The sequence below is a fragment of the Emydura macquarii genome, unplaced genomic scaffold (assembly GCF_026122565.2).
Source record: "Emydura macquarii macquarii isolate MOO-44397 ecotype Brisbane River unplaced genomic scaffold, CSIRO-AGI_Emac_v2 contig_1119, whole genome shotgun sequence".
NCBI classification, from domain to species: Eukaryota; Metazoa; Chordata; order Testudines; family Chelidae; genus Emydura; species Emydura macquarii.
In genome coordinates this window covers 14,366,557-14,386,541 of record NW_027131256.1, presented here as the reverse complement: position 1 = coordinate 14,386,541, position 19,985 = coordinate 14,366,557, and the positions used below count along the sequence as shown (strand labels likewise).

Genomic DNA, 19,985 nt, shown 5'->3' with positions numbered 1-19,985 from the left:
GGCAATAAATACTAAAACACTTTAATGTGTTTGGACATTTTGTTCACTTGTTTTCATTTCAGTTTATTTATCCAATTCAGTTCAGTGACTAGCTCGTTCAAAAGTGAGAAACAGACTGGGAGTTGAAATAGCCTGTTTTTTTCTTCCAGTCTAAGAAGAAAAATCTGTGTGAGAGGATGAGTTCTACTAATCCTTAAGGACATTGTGACCAGGAAAAATCAATTAAATTAACTTTACTAAAACTAATATTTTTCTTTGTTTAATACATCCATTTTAAATGCAAAATATGTTTTGATAAACTTTTTTCTTATGTATTCAGCACTTTAAGGTAGTTTAAAAAAATTATTCGTTTAACTGAATTTGAATGTCTATTCAAGTTCAGCTTGACACAAGTTACAAATTAAGTTAATTAAATAAATAAGAAATGCATTATTCACCATCTTCTAAGATACATTTATTCAGATTCTTAGTTTAAGGTATGTAATTGCTCAAATGTATATAGTGTATCCTCCTAGTTAGCAAAAAGTACCAAATGTAATGGAAAGGTTATTAGGTCGCAAATGTTTTTGTGGTTAAATGCCAATCAAAATCAACTTTTTGTTTATAATCTTGTTCAGCTATTAGCTGTTTTCCTAATCAGGGACTTAAATCAAGGTTTTCTGTCTGCTGAATTAAATCATAATTAAAATCAGTAATTTAAATAAATCCACCCTCATGGAAATGCTGAGACAACCTTGACAGTAGGTGTCACCATGCACAATTCTAGTAAACAATGTGTTTGTTTTATTTGGATAACGGTTAAACATTTAACTCCTCTTTTACTTCTGATTTGCACAGATCTTGGAATTACTACTTGCCTTTTGTTCAGTGACTGAACTGCGCCATGTTGTGCGTCAGACAATACTGGAGCCATCTGGCATGCCAGTCTCCGGAAGCACCAGACTCGCCACCCGCTCTAAATCTTCAGAGCCGTCTATTGCTTTAGTGCACTGGTCAAGTCAGCCATTAGAAGGATCTGAAACCTGTTGTATTCTAGCTTTAGAATTGTTCAAGGAGATATTTGAGGTATCAAGACCTGATCATAGTGGTCACCTTATATCCGAATTACACGTTATCCAATTCAGAAACATATGCGCCTATATTTTACAAGTCATAAATTGTGCATCACATATTTTTAATTTGGAAAGCAAAGCGTGAAGATAAACTCCAAGTGTAATTGCTGTAATGCTTCTTTCTAGACTTTCACATTTTGTAACCCAGTTTTCCACTTAAGGGGACACTGTCAGTCTAGATCTTTTATCTGATGTACATTAAATCTGTTACCTCAAGCAAAAAGTCTTGCATTGGTTCTAAAATGTTTAGAATAAAATAATTCATCAAGAAATAAAAAACAATTGTAGCTATTTTGAAGGACTTGTGACAGTGTGGTGGTCTCTGCTCATTCTGTATAGTTAACAAGTCTTTCCTCAGATCGGATGATGCTGGTCAATAGTTTGAAAAGTAAATCTGAAAACAGCATGATCAGTTGGGGTAGAGCTGGAGGGGCTGCTGGGCTGTGGATGCATGAATGTTGCTAGGACTAAGGTGTGGAAGTGAGTAGGCTGATCTAGGGATGAGAGTAGGTTGCACCTCCTTGATTGATGGTTTAAATTTTGACAGGGGGAATGTGTGTGTTTTTGCTACAGGATGTTATTGATACCGGCATTAGCACTTCAGCTGAACGTTTTGTGGATCTTTTGCTGCCTGTCCTCCTTGATCACCTTCAGTTGCCAGAACAGAATCTGGATGAGCTATTAGCAAAGAAGAAATGTGAAAGAATGGTCAAAGTCATTGATGTCATGCTAAATATCCTTATACAAGTTATTTGCATTGTCCATGAGTGCTGTTATTGCAAGATCTTAGGAGTTGCTACTTTTATAGATAATTATAAAACCACTTTTTAAAAGTACTTTACTAGTTACTTTAACCAATACACAGGGATCACCTTATTTAACATTAAATACAGGTGCCCCTGGGGTGAAATGTGGCAGCTGTTTAACAGCACATGGTACCAGTACACACAATTATGAAATAAAGAACCTTGTCTAGTTGAAACTGTAGGGGAAACTTAGATATAGGTAGTGCTTGCTAGATTGCTTTTGCAAAGAATCCATGGATTTTAGATGATCGCAAAAGAAAAGATTGTTTTGTGGTGAAGAAGCTGGATTGTTTGGGCAATCTGGGTTCTGTTTCTGCCACAGATTCTCCCTATGTCACTGCCTTATCTGTTTAAAAGAAGGGGGGGCTACAATTATGCTATGTTGAGGATAAATTCATAATGATGTGGAGCAGTCAATTACTGTGAGGTGCACCATAGTTTTCAATTCATGCATTTATTTGTAGGGTCTCTTTCTTGTAAATATTGGAAAGATTACAACTACAGCATCAGTAACCCTTGTCCTGTGATGTGGGAAGGGGCATTCCTTTGAGTGAGCTTTAAAGTGATGGATGACTTCTTTTGAGTCATAAATTATTTCCTATAGCATCTTGGTGTTCTTTGGAGATTCCCATCCAAGAACTGCCCAAGCCAAACTTGGCTCTGCTAGTGATTCACAGCTCAATATGGTACAAATTTAGGTGTCTTAAGAGCAAGAACAATAGTATTTGGTTGGAGAGAGAGAGAAAAACAAACACAACCTTGTATCTTTAAGGAGCTTCATTCTAACTGAGAAGTGATGTTCACTTGTCAAATCACTGATTTTTTTAAAATCTGACTAAAAAATCTTTCTGTGTACTATAATGCATAAAAGAATAAATTAGTCTGCATCCTTAACTGAATTTACTGCTTTGTGGAGATGACACAATGAAAATGCATGCTTCTAAGGTACTGACTGCAAGCAGATGCACATCTCTAATAGAACACCAGTTTACGTGTAATGGGATTGACATTGGCTTTGGGACAAAGGTAGTGGACTCTGAACTGTGGTAAGCATGCTAAAATCAAATTAATCTTCAATCTAATTTATGCTGAAAATGAGGGTTATAAAGTTTAAAAAAAAATTTAAGAAGGCTATTTAAATAACTGAATTCAAATGTACTATTGAATTGCTGGTATTAGTATTTTCTTGGCAATAAAGAGCAGCGTTGAGAGAGCAGAATAGTAACATTAGCTGTTCAGTGAGTATTGTCTTCCTTAAATTGTTAGACGTCTTGTAGTTCTTTCAGGATAATTTGGAATTCTGGTTATATGGAAAAGATAACTAAGGTAGGACTAGTACATATTAAGTTATATCCTAGGTGCCTTTAATGTTCAACTCATCCTTTCTTTTACACCTTGGGTTTAGACAAATGAACTTCAAAACTCAATTTGAAATTATTTTGGTAGAAACATTGAAAATACATGATTTCAGGGGACCAAATGGATTAGGGCATGGGAATGGGATTATCATACCTTTTCACGTCAGTGTCAACAATCAATATATCCCAGATGATTGGTGACTAGGAGCTAGCGTTTTTCTTCCATTAATTGTCTTAAGTGAAATGAGTTTCTTGTGTCAGCTTCAAGTTTCACAAACGTCTCTTGTAAAATCCTCCATTGTTACTATTGGCTTCCTTATTGTTGATCTCTGCAGAGACCAAGGTGTGTGATTGAACTATTTCTGCTAGAACTAGTTGGTGCATTAACATGGTAGAGTAGGGGAAGCCTGCATTGTTACTACCTGTTTTATCTGTTCTATGAATTGGTAGAGGAATTCAGTCTCCGTGTCTGTCATTGTATCACCCTAAATTCAAGTCAACTGTGGTTTTTTTTCTAAACAGAAGCACATTTTTTTAAGTAGCTGTTAAGTGTAAACTTACTCTCAGTATGTGTTTCAAACTTTTCATTCTAATTGTATTTTGTTTAAAGCAAACTTGCTGCTGATGTCATTTTGAAAACACTTGATCTTATGAGTAGACTTAAACAGTTGGTGCCTAATATGGAAGTCAGCTTCTACAAAATTCTTCAGGTAGGCTTTAAATGATTTTATAAAGAATTGTTAAGAAGGTGACTATATTATAGCGCCATTGATTTGATTCTGAATGTGCTTCCAGCATAAATCTTAAGTGTCTGTAACAGGTTGAAGAACTTGCCCAGAGAACTGTAATTCCTCATGTTAGTTCAGTCTAAAAGTTTTTTATCAGTTTGTTTAAAATATTCAGTTTTTTAAGTTTTGAGCCCTTGCACTTGTATTAGGCTATGTCCTACACTGACAGCAGCAAAGTTGCCGCCATCAGATCGACTTATCTGGATCAACTGAGCGGTCAGTGAAGACCTGCTCAGTCGATCCAGAAGTCGAAGCTATTAATCCACCCCCTCAAATGGCATAGTGCTGCGTCGATGGGAACACGGTTCCCGTCGGCACAGTGCAGTGAAGACAGCGCGCAGAAGAGAAGCACAGCAATCAACCGGGCATTATGCAAGTTTTCTGCGTAGTTTGTGTCACTCCCGTCAACTGCCGCCGAATCGCCGGGATAAGTGTAGACCACACCTGAGTCTTCAGTCCTGTTATTTCAGTGATATATGTTAAGATATACTTAAATATAGTGTTTTATGATCAACTACAGTCAGTGTTACTGTTGAAATTTAACGTGTCCTAAACTCAGAAAATTTTGGTTCCAATAGCAACTAGCTGGCTTGGAGGATTGGTTATTAGGAAGTGAAATTTTTCATCTCTTGTCTGAATCCAATGTAGCTGTTTTGTCCATATAAAACAATATCAGTCATTACTGGCAAGTCATATGAATTGTATTCAGTACACTTTCTTGTGGACAAGTGTTCACAGTGCAAAAACCATCATAATGCCTGTATTTGGCACCTTTGTATCTCAAATGCCAGGACACTGAACTGCCTTCTAGTTCTCATTGGGTGTCCCTCTAAAACAGAACTTGGGTAGCTTTTGGGAGAGTGGACAACTTAGGCAATTCTAGGCATGCTTCTGGCATAATTGTGTAAACACTTTCACACGTGACCCCTCGTGTTCAAAGTGAAGCATGTGCTTAATGGATTGCTGAGTTGGGGCATTAGTCTTATATCTGCTATCCAGACCAGATGGGAGGAAGACTAGTGTTTGGATACGTCAGAAGATTTTGCTCTCGGAGACGATCATACCTCTCACTCATTACAATTTATCTGAACTGAATGGTGCTATTTCATAATTCTGTGCAAGTAATGTATAGAATCCTGAAAGCAGGCGTTGAGGATTTGTAAAAAATTCATTCTGTTTAGCAAAGTGGGTTTTAAAAATATTGCAAATATGTGTATGCATATGTATACTTTTTTTTTTTTTTTTTTTTTTTTTACAAGGGTAACTGAAACTTTAGAAATGTGCCTTTTTTTTTTTTTTTAAACTCACATTGGCTTCAGTCTATTGCAATATCTGGATTCTTTATTATAAATTTGATTATAAATATAAATTGATGTAAATGGTTTCTGCCCAGGATCAACGTTTGATTACACATTTGGCTTTTGCTTTAACATCAGACCACAGAGAACAAGTACAGACTGGACTTAAAATACTGTTTGAGGCAGCACCTTTACCAGACTTCCCTGCAATAGTGTGAGTTTCTTATATGTGTGGTAAGGAGGTAACAGTGATATGTATTACTTTGGTCTTTCACTTTCATTACTTTAGTCTGAGTGACTTGTTTAAAGTCTGTGCTTGAGTCTTTTTCACTGGGACTACTAATGTTTCGTATGTTTGAATAACTGTTAGCTTCAAATATGAGAGCACTGAAAATGTTTTGAAGGTTTCTTCTCATCACCCCAAATACTGGTCTGTCATGCATGCTGGGCCACATTCACAGTTCTGGAGTAGGGATAGGTTTGAAGTCCAATAATTCAGACTATCAAAGTTATAAACTGGTATTGTGCCGTTGGAGAGGAGCTGGAAATATTATTTCCAATAGGATACTGCACTTGTTTCTAGATACAGCAGATGAGTTAAAGAACTTTAAAATTCATACAGTGATTGTAGAGAGAAGCAGCTATCAGTGAATGATCAAACTCCTTTATTTTTTGTTACCATTTCTCCTTTTTATATCTCAAAATAGTTAATGCACATAGTACTACCTAAATACAGTAGATAGTACGAGTAGGGTTGGTGTTATAATGTTTTCAAAGTGTAGTGCGTAAATGTTGTTGACTTCTCTTTACATAAAATCATTGTCTCCTACCTTCTCATCAACATTTTTGGCAGGTTCTATTTCTTGCTTAATTAATTTCATTTTATAGGCTTGGCGAAAGCATTGCAGCAAATAATGCTTACAGACAACAAGAGACAGAGCATGCATCAAAAAAAATCCATATGCAGTCATCCATGACCAGTGTTGCATCCATGAAGTGCCCTACTTCCTACCCTTCAAATGAAGATGCAACAACTTCGAATATTCAAGAGCTAATACAGAAACTTCAGTCTGGACTGGAGGTTAATATTTTTCATATTTCTGATAGGATAACTAATTACATTCTTACTTTACAGAAGAGTTGTGGACCCTAAACTTTTAGGCGACAATGTATACAATGACAAATGTTAATTTGGACACCTAACCTGAACTCATGTTACGATGTTAAATTCTCCAGCAGAAGCCCAAATAAAGAGGACCCCTGTTGTATCCAGAAAGATCAACAGTCGGGTCTGTCAGATGTTCATCATTGAGACACTTTCCCCTGAGAGCATATTGCTTACGTTTACCTAACTTTTAGATATAGGGACTTAGCAGATATCTCAGAAGATCTAAGCTGTTGCAATGATGCACAAAGGGAGAGGTTTTTAATAGGAAGAGATGCTCCATAGGGAAACAGACAAGACATTCTGGCATATAGGATCAGGGAAGATCACCCATCTTTAGGTACTTGTATGTGCTCCCCCAATGACCATAGTATTTGAGCACTTCATGGTTTTGATATTTATCCTCACAGCGTCCCTGTGAGGTAGGGAAGTCCTCTTACAACAGTGGAAATCTTGCTTCCCTCTGATATAATATGCATTGTAAATTGAGAGAAAAGCTTTATTACATTCGTTCCTTAAGTCCCAAGCATGTCCCCCCCATTCTTCCCTACTTTCCCCCGCTTGACCCTGGATTTTTCATAGCATGTTGGGGGTGGGGGGGCTTAAAGAAAAAGGTTGAGAACCTCTGTTCTAAAGCATGTCACCACAGCGTCTCAGCACTAAACGTGGTTTGTTGCATTGAAATTCCGTTAACTCTGGTTTCTCTTTTCATGCTACTTAAAAAACCTATTTGCATTAGAAAAACAAAGTTTACTGTAGAGGTTTGGGTTTTTTGTGGGAGCATGTAATGTCTCACTTTACGAATGATCCAATCTTTAAACAGAAAGGAGATAAGTAAAGTCCATGGGAGGTAACTATCTGATTACTAGTTCTCAGTAAAAAGATGGACAGGCATCTGATTGGTAGGGAATAGAATATACAGATGAACAAAATGATCTGCAAGTATTTGGTACAATTATATTGCCCACTCACAGGATATATAGAAGAAAAGTGAACACCATAGAACATGCCATGTTTTTGTAATGTTGTTTAAGTTCTTCACATAAAGAAGCTAAATAAATTAAAAACAAAACATGAAGGAAATTCCAAACAATTTTATCATCCACTTTAACATGTTTGTACATTTTTTAAAAAGTTCTAAATGAAAGTACTTACTCCTCATGATCCTTCAACTTTGTAACAACAAGAGCAAGAGGACACAGAGCTGAAAAACATACGAATGGGGAAAAGAACAGATGTCTGATCTCCTTCAGCACTGGGGAATTTTGAACTAATTTTCTCGTATATTGGGGCTGGTGCTGTTTTGAAAACAAGATGTTAGTAAACTACCATTGGATAATATTTATCTTCTATATTGAAAAAAACAAACAGCTGGGCTCACTTGCGCAGCATCATCCATCCCCATACACTGAACAGTCTCCCTAAAAGTAGTACTGGCACCACTATCTACCTTAATTAAAAGTTTCATTAATCCCCAGCCCATCCCAGGAAGACAGAACATCTAAAAATGTAAAGTGGTTACTCAAGTATTCATTCACTTGTGAAAACATATAGGCCTTATGCTATGTCCTAAAGGTCAGTTAACTCTTCAGCATACTAATGGATCTTAATTAAAGATGGAGGAGATCTTCAACAGAAACTTTCTGGGTATTGTTTTCATTAATACGTTCTGACTCATCTCTGTCAAAGTCAATGAATTCCAGAGATTAGAGTTTTTGGCCATCATGCCGTGCCACTAATCCTGCAGAACTGAAATACCATTTGTCATGATGAACACTTAATGCTTCCCGCACCCAACCAAACCAATAGGCTTACTGTAGGAGCCAGCAGTATGTGCATAATGAGTTTTCCCCTCATTTTTTAGAGTGACACTAATTTATAAATCATGGTAGCTGATGTTATGATCGTCCCTTTATTGGGTACATTTTATTCAGTAGTGCCAATACTTTCTTACATTGAACTGAACAGGATTGAGCTATAGTCAAGTTGATGCAGCAAGGCTTTTAATCTTTGAAGGCTGAGTGCCTGCCAGCCTGTGGGCTCTCATCAAGCTCTATAACATGAATGACTGTTCATCCAATAGCTATAAATCTGACAACTTAACTTTAGGCTGCTGAATTCTACTATTATAACTCCTCCCACAGATGAAGGAACCAATCACTGATGTGAGGATGTCTGACATAATGGATGTTTATGAGCAGAAACTAGCAGCATTAGCAGTGAGTACATATGAGTATGTGTATGTACATGTCTGTAGAGTATGTACACTTTCATCTTTCATACTAATTAGTGAAATAGCATTACTAATCTTTCTTCATCTTTAGTCCAAAGAAACCAGGTTACAAGATCTGTTGGAGGCAAAGGCACTAGCCCTGGCTCAGGCTGATAGGCTAATTGCCCAGTACCGTTGTCAGAGAGTCCAAGCTGAATCTGAGGTGAGTATGAACAAGCACACTCTGGAAGCTAGAGGTGAAAGATACTTATAAGGTCATCTAGTCCAAACCCAAGTTTCCCCCCATGGAGGCCCCTGTACAGATGGGTTCTCTACATTGTTTTTATCTAGAACTTCAGTTTCTTTTAAAAACTGAACACAATGATTAAGATTAGAATATTTTCCACAAACAAGTGGTAATCTAGTGTCATTGCTAATTTTTTTATACATACTGGGTCAATATTCTTTTAGTTTCATCCTCTTATGTCTATAGCTCTTTGAAACTCCATATTGGGCATTTATGCCCTTTAAGTGTGACTGTATGTCATATCTGAAGCCCTCACTTCCTCCACCTTTTAGACAAGCTATGCATATAACTTTTGTGGACATGGATATCTGGTGTTTAATGCCCCATTAATGGTTTGTCTTTCAGAACAGCCTCAATAATCTCCTCCATCTTCGTAACAAGACTTATTGTCTTAGTTTTACCGTTTAAGTTTTATAACATTTTCTAAAGAAACTATACTTCTAAGTACAGTACTAAAATGTTAAAGGTTTGCAGACCTCTCTATTACCACTTCCTGTTTATGTGCAAGGTAACAGACAGTCTCTATTTTGGGTAGACTTACGCTTTTAAATGAAGTTTAAGCCCTCAGAGTAATCACATCAAATGCTCTTTAAAAGTATATAAAAGTATATAAAACTTTTGTTTTACTTGTAAGGTCACAAATGATTACTGTATCTCAGAGTGTAAAATAACTGATTCAGTCATGATTTGCCAAAATCTTAAACGTGCTTAAAACTTGCTATCTAATTTTAAATACAGTATACTGACCATGGAACATTTGAGCATATAGGTTTTGTGGATGATTTAGCAGTAGGGTAAGTTTTAAAGTTAGGTAAAATTTCCCACTTTTTGAGTGGGTTAAGCAACGTAGCATAGGTTAAGCATGTAATGGAATTTGTGTATTTGCTTTTTGCTCAAAGGCAAGGACGCTTGCTGCAATGTTGAAGGATGCAGAGCGAAAAAATGAAGACCTTGATGTACTGCTGAAAGCTCAGCAGGTAGAATCTGAACGGGCGCAGAATGACATAGAGCAGCTCTTTCAACACAATAGGAAGTTACAAACAGTGGCTGAAGAATATGAGATACTGAAAAGATCCTCTATTGATCTTCTTCAGAAGTAAGACTTTTAAATCTATAGGCACTACACCTGTACTAATCTAAAATAAAGATTTCCGTGGATATGTAACAAATGGAGAAAAGAGAAAATGGGTTTTCACAGGCCCTTCTGAAAACCTTCTTTGACCTGTTTAGTCCTTTCAGCCAAGGAATGCTGGGTAGATCTTCTTTTTAATCCAGTAAATGCCCAATCTAACTGAAGCAGAAAGTTATTTGAACATCTTCTAGGCTAATCATGTTGCAGGACAGTGTATTAGAAACACTGCTTATAGGTTTTAAGTGGGTCATTGCTAATCTGCTTGAATTTTAATTGTTCTTGTGGCAAGTTAATCTTGTGACTGAAAAAATTTCTAACTTGAACAGAAAATAGAAATCGAGGGATGAAGGTAAAGATTCCAAAGCTGTTAAGTTAAGGAATGGGTGAGGATGATTTGAGGGAAGAACAGACTTCTGTGTAAAGAAAGATTGGGACTGGTTTATTGCGTGGACATGGTAGGTGTACAAAATGAATGGCTGAAAAAGTGTGCTCCTACTTGCCTGTGTTATAATACAAGAACAAGGGGACACTTAGTGAAATAAAAGCAACAGTTCTAAAGCCAATACAAAAATAGGCTAAGAGGTTGGTGGGATTTTAAAGAGGATTACACTTCTTTGGATGAGGACATCGAGTTTGAAAATTTTTTATTCTGTTTTATCTAAGGAGTATAAACCTTTAGGCAGAGGTCAGTTTCTACCAGATACTCACTCATTAAGAAGGAACATCTCCTACGTGTAGATAATCCCATAATTGTCTATTATGGGAATTCTTGTAATTCCTCTGAAGCATTGGTCTGGCCTCTGTCAGACAAGCTACCTCCAACTACTGGTCTGATTATGCATAACTTGCTACATTTGTGTGAACCGCCTGATTGTGGTGAACTTTGTCTGAAAGAAATGTGTGTTCTTCAGTTCAGTTCTTAATCTTAATAAATAGTCACTGATAATGTGTAAGGGTTCCAGTGAGGATTGAGGTTGGGGTGAAAGTTGCTGTTTGCTTTTTATATTTTATGTACTAGAGGTTATTATAATATAACATTTTTTTAAGAGTGTGTATACTTTTTGTTTGCAAGTGGAGTGGGAAAATAGCTCATTGGATGTCGAGTATTTTTTTCTTTGATGACAAGATAAAAGCTTTTAAAAAGCACTTACTGTTCTTAACCATAACTCATTAACTTATTTTTAGGCATGAAACCATTGAAAGACAATATAAAGATCTACAGATAACATGCAACTCACTAAGTAAACAAGCTGAGGCCACGAAAAAGCTGAATGAATCGCTCAAGCAACAGAATGAAAAGTAGGTTTAGATAGTTCATTTTTTAAAAGCCAATTAAAGGGAAGCTCTCATTAAGTCACATCAATATTGATTGTTCAATTATCTGTAGTTTCAAGTAACACCTGAGGTCTTTGTGGGAGGTAGGGAACTATTCCAGTCTGCTTTGTATAGTTACTCTCACCTGTTTCCTCTGATTTTGTTTGTGGTCTTCCACACAAACAGGTAGGAAGACTTGAGGCCATGTATAATACTTGAGACTACTTATAATGTATTTTATGAAACTTAATAGGCTTCAAGATTTCCTTCTAATGTACAAGGATTCTTCCTACTCATGTAAAATATTGCTTTTATCAGCAGACCTGTTCAAAAGTTTTGCTAATTAAGTAATGCCCTCTCATTAAAGGGCATCTTAAGTCAGTGCCAGAGATGATTGAAATTTACTATCTTTTAACTACTTTGGGCTGAATTTCAGCCCTTGATAGGCAGGCAATTTTCTGTTACAATCCTGTAGAAGTTGTTTACTTGTCTGTGGCTAAACTTGACAATTTTCACTAGTACTTTGAAAGCTGGTAGCAGTCAAGGCAGAAAAAAACTTCTCAAAGAAAATGAGAACTCTTAAACTCCCTCTTCTATAGTCGTAGAGCTTTTCTTTATTAGCAGGGGTCTTCTGCATAACTTGAAGTAATTGTTGTGTATGGCTGTCCTGTATTGCAGTAGATCAGCCTATAATCACTACTGTAATTCAATATATAAATCACTATTGCTCCCCTTCATTCTCCTCCCATGAACGAAGGGTTTGAAACATGTTCAAACATCAATTACTAATTTAACTTTCTTCACTCCACACGTACAGATGTATTCCCATACACCTATACCAAATGAGCAAGAATTCTGAATTTTGGTTTTTTTCATTCATCTTTCCTAGTCCATCAGACTATAGTTTGTTGCAAGTTGGTGTGCTGGTCAGAGCAGGGGAGTGGGCACACTTATCATTCACTGCACCACCTGAGGGAAAAGGCTTCCTGTTTGTAAATAACTAAAATAACATTTTTTATTTTTTCTAACTGATACTTTAAAGGGTGGAGTTCTTCTACAAAATGACAGAGCAAGGCCAGATCAAATGTGTTTACTTTATAAGTAAAATGTTGGTTTTCTAGTCGCCAGCCCTGAACGTCAAGCTGCATTATTCCTGCCTCCTGCATCGCCAGTAGTAAAAATTCTGCAGTCAGAATTTAGTTAATGATTCTGATTCATGAGGCAGAATGGAATGCCATTCACTTTCTTATAGCTTGTGTCTGTAGCATTAATAGGTGTAAAAATATGTTAGTAATCAGATTATTACTCAATACAGCAGTGAGCTGTTCTGGGTTTCACATGGCTGTCTTCAAATTGTCTATTGTGCTGGTTCCTAGGGACCCTGGTGTAATAGGTACTGTGAAATAAATAACAGCAGTTCCCTCGCTTCTGCACACCTCATCCTGCGAGTTTCCAGCTAAGATTGAGACAATTCGCAACACATGAATAATAGACAAACCAGGAGGAGGACAAAGTGACACACATTAGTGCATTTGCATAAATTAATAATCACAGTGGTAGAGTAGAACTAAATTTAAATTCCCACAATTTAAAATTTTTTACTTAAGCAATTAATACCTTAAAGTGTAGATGTGCTACCAGCATAAAGATCGTCTAGTATATGTGGTCTTCCTAAAGAATGAACAAAATTGTACTGGAAACTTTGCACAATAGTTGCAGAAGACATTTTTTTCCTTGAAGCGGGTTTTCCTAATTTGTTCAAAATGGGATAGTGTGGTATTAGTAAATCTAAAACAAAGATCTGACATTAAATAAATGGGTTTTTAGAGTCTTTGTAGGATGATTGTGTTCCTATGTAATATCAAGAATGCTTTATTGCTTGTAGTTGGGGGAACTGATTCTACAGGGTTCAAGCTCTGGGAATGAATGAGATTTCTTAGGATATGCAGTTTCTACCCTGTGTGTTTGACAGAGGAAAGGAAACTTGAATATTCTTTCAACCAAGTAAGGAATAAAAAGTATATACCTGTACAGCGTGGAACTAAATGCACACTTAAGCCTGCCCAGCTTAAAAAGAACTTTCTTGACAGCAGTCAGGAAAGCTGCACAAGTTATTCTAGTTTGCTGCTGCAAAGAGATGGAGACGTGAATCTTGCATCTCTCCGTTATCTTTGAAATAACTGTTTATCAGGATTTTCTTATTTGCAATTTCAGAACTGTTGCACAATTGATGGAAACAGAAGATCATAGAAAAGAATTACTGAAACAGCTACAAGATAGAGACAGTAAAATATCAAGTAAGTCACTGTTTGATTTTGTAAATCTTGTACTATCCATACAGAATTAACTGAATTTAAATAACTTCATTGCTGGATTATTTTTTGGAACTTCTTAGTTCTGTGGACAGCTAAATGTTTTTGATAACTAGATTATAAGACTCAAAATGCACTTCTCTGGCTGCCTTCTGCCCACAAAAAGCTTGTAACACTTATTTCAAAACATACCTGTAAACTAAAAAATGAGGAATTTTTTTGTTAAGGACAGATGGGAAAGTCCAAGGAAGTTTAAAAGTTTGTCAAACCTGCACTTAAACCATTGCATTTTGCATGCTGTCAACAAACATAGCTGCTTCCTTGGAAACTTTTTTTACAACAACGTCTTCCATGAACATGCAATGTCTGTTTGTAACCTTCTACAAAACTTTGCAGTAGATGTCAATGCTAGCTAACTCATTTATTAGCAGCCCTGGTGTGTGTAAAACATGAACATACTGGGAGTTTCACTGATAATTGGACAAATTAAAACTTGCAAACTCACTCTAACAAATTTTTCAAAAGGCTTACAACAAAAAATAAAGCTTCTGGAAGAAAAACTCAAAGCCCGGCAGAAAGAAAAAACAGATATGGAAGAAACTATTGACATTCTCAGAAAGGAATTAAGTAAAACAGAGCAGGCAAGAAAAGAATTGAGCATTAAGGTAAGAATTTCTGTTGCCAGCTTACTGAAAACTATAAAAGCCAGAATTAGAAAATAATTGTATAACTGCTAGAAATGAAAAATCATATGAAAACTGTAGAAATAGTTAAATTTAAGAAATTGGGGACAGCCTTGTATAGTTAATTGAGCCAAGGGCCTTCTGAGGTTTAAACCAGAGGGGTATGATTTGGGTTATCTGTGCTGTTAAAGCAATGAACTTCTTTTGGAGGTGGTGTAGATCATCCTTTCCAGTAAGAGTTATAGGAGACATGCTTCTGGGACCCACAATGTCTCCTAGAACTACCTAGCATGTTGAAGAATGCACATGCTGTACCATGGTGTGAGAGTGCTGCATGTTTCTCTGCAGTCACTGATGAGCTCTGTTGCTTAGTGTAGAAGTCTTTACTTTGGAGTTAGGGACCTGTCCTTGCACTGAGCAGATCACAGGGACTTGTGCCTGCTGGAGGCCGTGGAGAGAGAGGAGGGTTTTTGCACCTTTCTTGTCCGCTCTTGCAAGGGTTCAGCACAACTTGGTCTTTTACCTTTTTTTAAAATATTTATCTTTCAGTGGTATTTATATTTGTACAGCATTTTGAAGATGCAAATTACAGCATATGCTTTTTACTAATAGTAATAATACTCCATTCCCTGAAAAGGCAGGCTAGTTTTCCAGAGAGCCTAATATCTGCTACAAAACTGATAGTGCCCTTGTTCTTAGGACATATTTGCCTCTGTAAGAAAAAAGGCTACGTTTTTTTGTTTTGTTTTGTTTTTAATTCAACCAGAATTTGTTTAGGGTTCAACTTAATGTCCTAAGGCATGTCCTAATGTCATTAAGAAGATGACAGGACAACATAACTATTTAAAAAAAAAAATCATACCCCAACCATTTCTGAAGTATAATAGCACTTGTTATGAAAAAAAAGGGGTGTGTGTGTGGGGGGGGGCATCGGAGGAGATTAATTCAGAACAAATCCCCTTAGTTTTGAAATTGTGCCTTTGCTATTAAATATGTTACTTAATGTGTAACAGGCTCAAGTGACGGATGTAATACATTTCAGTGAAAGTGTTCTATGATCTCTTCTGTGGGAGAGACTATTAGATTTGTTTTTATGTTGCAGGCATCTTCCCTGGAAGTTCAAAAGTCCCAACTGGAAGGACGTTTGGAAGAAAAGGAAGCCATAGTAAAACTGCAGCAAGAAGAGCTGAGCAAACATTCTCATATGATAGCAATGATCCACAGTTTAAGTGGTGGCAAACTTAGTGCAGAAACTGTGAACCTCAGTTTATAGAGCTCTGTAGTTATAAAGTTTGGTTTAGTGATACCTTGTACATTTGTGTAAGTCTAAAGTTTATACACCATTTTGCTCAAATATCAAAGCCCACCTGAAATTGACACAAGCTTAAACCTTCCTTAATTGAAGAAAAACTTGATTGCTTTTTTAAAAACATGCTTTGACGTGAAAAATCTGAGCCATATTATAGGAGATAAACCTGCTGCTGCTTTAGCTGAGGTTTAATGGCCAAATTCCGAGTGACTGGAGTGGAAGCAGGATGAAGCCGTAGTCTTTTTAGTGTGACTAACAATCCCTTGACACTGGAATTAAAAGGAGGGAGAGAATCCTCTTTTTCTTGGTACCCATCCCATTACTGCCAATGAGATATATTGATCCTTTCATTATGGAAGTATTAAGCACCACTTCTGTATAATTTCATACTCCTTGTTTTGGGATTTTCAGTCACATATAGAAATATTAATGCAATATAGATTTCAAATGTCTAAGGTATAAATCTAGAAATAAAATGGAGATGATAATATGGATTAGAAGGTAGTACTTGTTACAAGAGACCCTATTTTACAGCGAGAGCTGTATTTGACATAGTTTCAGTTGAAAGTACATTAAGTATTAAAATTGAACTAAAATTAAAAATGCCCCACATATTTCTGAAAAGATGGGGATTTGGAAAAAAGAAAGGGGGGGGGGGGGAAGCATTCTTGTCAAGTTTCCGGAAAGTAGAAAAGGTAGATTTATGGAATACTACGCATCTCTTTATGCATCTTCAAATATCTGTTAAATTCTCTTAAATTCTACAGCACTTTCTTCTGATTCTTAGAGGTCTGCGATTAATTTGTCAATTTTACCTGGCACACACTAGCTTTTTCAGTTGTCAATTTTTGTCAATTGTACATTGTATAAAAGATTTTTTATACTGTTTTTTAAGCTTACAGTATAACTACTTTTGCCATTTTCATGTACAGACTATTTTATATATTTTATGCAAAAGACTTGTGCTTTTTTTCTGGGTGATGGGAACACTATTTTTCCTTGTAATTTACTAAAATTGGATGTGACATGAATAACATGTCTATAACTTCAAGCAAATTTCAAGAATGGCTGTATTCATTTTAGAAAAAAACATTATGTAATTTGTACCACAATTGTATCATTACTGCCATTATTTTATTTATTTTGCAAAGACCAGATTTTAATGTCATGCCATAAGTGTAGAAGCCTTATCTTTTTTCAATTATATTATCGGCCCCCCCTTTTCTAAATTCGCACAACTATAGAACATGAACGCAATCTCTTATAGTACACATTTGTAAACTCTAGCTGAATAGTGGCTATTTTAACTTGTTTATGAACTGTATATTTATTCTGACTTGATGTATCTTTTGACTGTTGGCCAATTTATAGATATCAGCCTCCATGAAGGAGGAATTAAAAAAAAAAAATAATAATTACTCCATATTTTGTATGTGCTTCATGTACATTATAGTAAAAGTGTTGGGCAACCTTAATTATAGATATAACAGGCTCAATCTATAGTAAATTCCAGTTTTGGTGCCTTTTCCTGGCTTTGATTATAAGTGCTTTGGAAGGTAAAAAATGTATTACTAACTCAATTGCTCATGGGTTTTTTAAACTTATATGCATATACTATATTGAGGAAATAGACTTTGTTAGTTAAAATGTATATTTCAACTTAAAGGGCTAACAAGTTTGAGTGAATGTCATAAAATCATTTTACAGGCGCAGGTTTGTTTTTGAAAAATCTTTCTTGTGGGTGAAAACACAGTACATATTTTCAACAGGCAAAAATTTCTTATGTAAAGATAGTACTTAGTAAAATGCTTCATACTTTGATTAATCAAACTGATAAATGTTGATCTGATGATTATTCTCCCCTTTTAAAGAGAAGTATGGTGACTACTGAATTGAGACTATTCAATAACAAAGTTTCATGGCCTCAGACAATTTATAAATGAACATTTTAGAGGTTAGTACACAGAATCCACAAAGATAGCTGTCTATATAAATGTTGTTACTGCAGAAATGTACTCCCTCGGTTTTGCTTTTCTAGCTGAGCCTTATTGATACTCTTAAGAAATTAATACATGGACATATCAAGCCACTTTGACAGAACTTGTGTGTTGGCATTACTTGCAATTTTAATTCTCTAACATGTAATGCTGAATATTACCTCCTGGAATTTACCAATAACTTAGAGCTTTGTTTAGAACAGCGGTTCTCAATCTTTTTTTCCCCCGAGTACCACTCCGGTCAGGTAGTCAGGTCGAGTACCGCTTCACCTGACTGTACCTGGCCAGAGTACTACTCGGAAAATAAGCGCAGTAAGCACTTTCAATCAATACCCTACGCCGAAACCCTACAGCCATTTGCCCATTTTCGGCGGCAGCAAGAGGGCGTGATTCGGCGGGGGGAAGGAAGAACGGCAGCGGCGGCTTTTCTCGACGGGCGGGGGAGCAATGGTGGAAGTTTTTCTCGGCAGCGGTTGGGGGGGGAACGGCGGCGGGCGGGTTTCTCGGCCCGGGGGGGGGGAATCAGCAGCAGCGTTTGTCGGCGGCTGCGGGGGGGAACGGCGGCAGCGTTTGTCGGCGGCTGCGGGGGGGAATCGGTGGCAGCGTTTGTCGGTGGCAGCAGGGTTTCTCGGCGGCGGGGAGGGGGGGATTCGGCGGCGCGGTTTGCCTCACGTACCACCGAGCCGGCTTCCGCGTACCACTAGTGGTACGCGTACCACCGGTTGAGAACCCCTGGTTTAGAATATGCCGTTCTGCCGGTCACAACTAAATCCTGTTTTGGTGGAGGGAAATTTGAGATATTTAAGGCCTGGTTTGTTTTTTTCCAGTATGAATTACTATGTAATTAAGCAGAGCTCCCCTTAACTTCAAATGTAGGCATTGGTGCTCCTGTAAATCAAGCCAAAGAACCTCAAGTTGTGCGCCCAGAAAATAGTTAGTGACTTCCAGCAAAAGGTTTGGTTTAAGGCACTTGTCTAGCATTACATAGAAACTCTATGGCAGAGGCAGGGGTAGAATCCATTTCTCTATGGCAGCATTCAGATGCCTAAATTGAGATTTTGCTTTCCCTTTCTATAATCTTTTGCATCATTTACATGCCTCGCTACTTCTGCAACAAACGAGGCAAGTGTCCTACAGACAACAGCCCCCTTCACTACGCAACACTGACTTGGTCAGAGGAGAACTATAAGACCTGTCAGTTTCAAACCTACACGGATCATCAGCAGGCTTTGAAACCTTGAGAGCCACTGCAGACTTTTGCCACTTGAGCTGAGATAACAGTAACTGAGAGGAGTAGTAGTTGTCCTGGATCGGGACCAGCATTTGAGGGGGATGGAACACTTTATCACAGGTATAGAGGAACTGTACAAGAATAGTAACACTTGGGAATCGTAGAACTGGAAAGGACCTCATGAGGTTATCTAGTCCAGTCCCCTGCACTTATGTCAGGACCAACCATTATCTAAACCATCCCTGACAGGTGTTTGTCTAACCTGCTCTTAAACATCTCCAGTGGTGGAGATTCCACAACCCCCACAGGCAATTTATTCCAGTGCTTAACTACTCTGACAGTTAGGAAGCTTTTCCTAATATCCAGCCTAAACCTCTCTTACTGCAATTTAAGCCCATTGCTTCTTGTCCTATCTCCAGAGGTTAAAGAGAACAATTTTTCTCCCTCCTTCTTGTAACAGCCTTTTATGTATTTGAAAACTTACCATGTCCCCCCTCAGTCTTTTCTTCTCCAGACTAAACAAGCCCAGTTTTTTCAATCTTCCCTCTGAGGTCATGTTTTCTAGACCTTTTAATCACTTTTGTTGCTCTCCTCTGGCCTTTCTCCAATTTGTCCACATCTTTCCTGAAATGTGGTGCCCAGAACTGGACACACTAGTCTAGCTGAGGTCTTACCAGCGTGAAGTAGAGCGGAAAAATTACTTCTCGTGTCTTTTTCACAACATTCCTACTAATACACCCCAGAATGTTGGCTTTTTTTTGCAACAGTGTGACACTGACGACTCGTATTTAGTTTGGGATCTACTATGACCCGCAGATCTTTCTGCAGGACTCCTTCCTAGGCAGTCAGTTCCCATTTTGTACATATGCAACTGATTGATTGTTCTTTGGTAAGTGGAGAACTTTGCATTTGTCCTGAATTAATCTTATCCTATTTACTTCAGACCATTTCTCCAGTTTGT

General features: G+C 37.2%; 1 protein-coding gene across 3 annotated transcripts in view; it reads left to right on the top strand.

The window, feature by feature from the left end:
- Nucleotides 1-17,523, top strand: part of CIP2A (cellular inhibitor of PP2A) — a 33,031-nt gene extending 15,508 nt beyond the window's left edge. For 2 of the 3 annotated variants that reach the window (XM_067546215.1, XM_067546216.1), the window contains 13 exons: nucleotides 838-1,065; nucleotides 1,686-1,845; nucleotides 2,823-2,964; nucleotides 3,887-3,986; nucleotides 5,458-5,576; nucleotides 6,251-6,443; nucleotides 8,672-8,746; nucleotides 8,852-8,962; nucleotides 9,946-10,142; nucleotides 11,364-11,477; nucleotides 13,707-13,789; nucleotides 14,330-14,469; nucleotides 15,590-17,520. In XM_067546215.1, the coding sequence (XP_067402316.1) occupies nucleotides 838-1,065; nucleotides 1,686-1,845; nucleotides 2,823-2,964; nucleotides 3,887-3,986; nucleotides 5,458-5,576; nucleotides 6,251-6,443; nucleotides 8,672-8,746; nucleotides 8,852-8,962; nucleotides 9,946-10,142; nucleotides 11,364-11,477; nucleotides 13,707-13,789; nucleotides 14,330-14,469; nucleotides 15,590-15,760 (1,833 nt within the window). In that variant the 3' untranslated portion in view covers nucleotides 15,761-17,520. Of the gene's footprint in view, nucleotides 1-837; nucleotides 1,066-1,685; nucleotides 1,846-2,822; nucleotides 2,965-3,886; nucleotides 3,987-5,457; nucleotides 5,577-6,250; nucleotides 6,444-8,671; nucleotides 8,747-8,851; nucleotides 8,963-9,945; nucleotides 10,143-11,363; nucleotides 11,478-13,706; nucleotides 13,790-14,329; nucleotides 14,470-15,589 lie in introns of all 3 variants that reach the window. The other variant, XM_067546214.1, reaches the window with a different exon arrangement.
- Nucleotides 17,524-19,985: the final 2,462 nt, after the last annotated feature.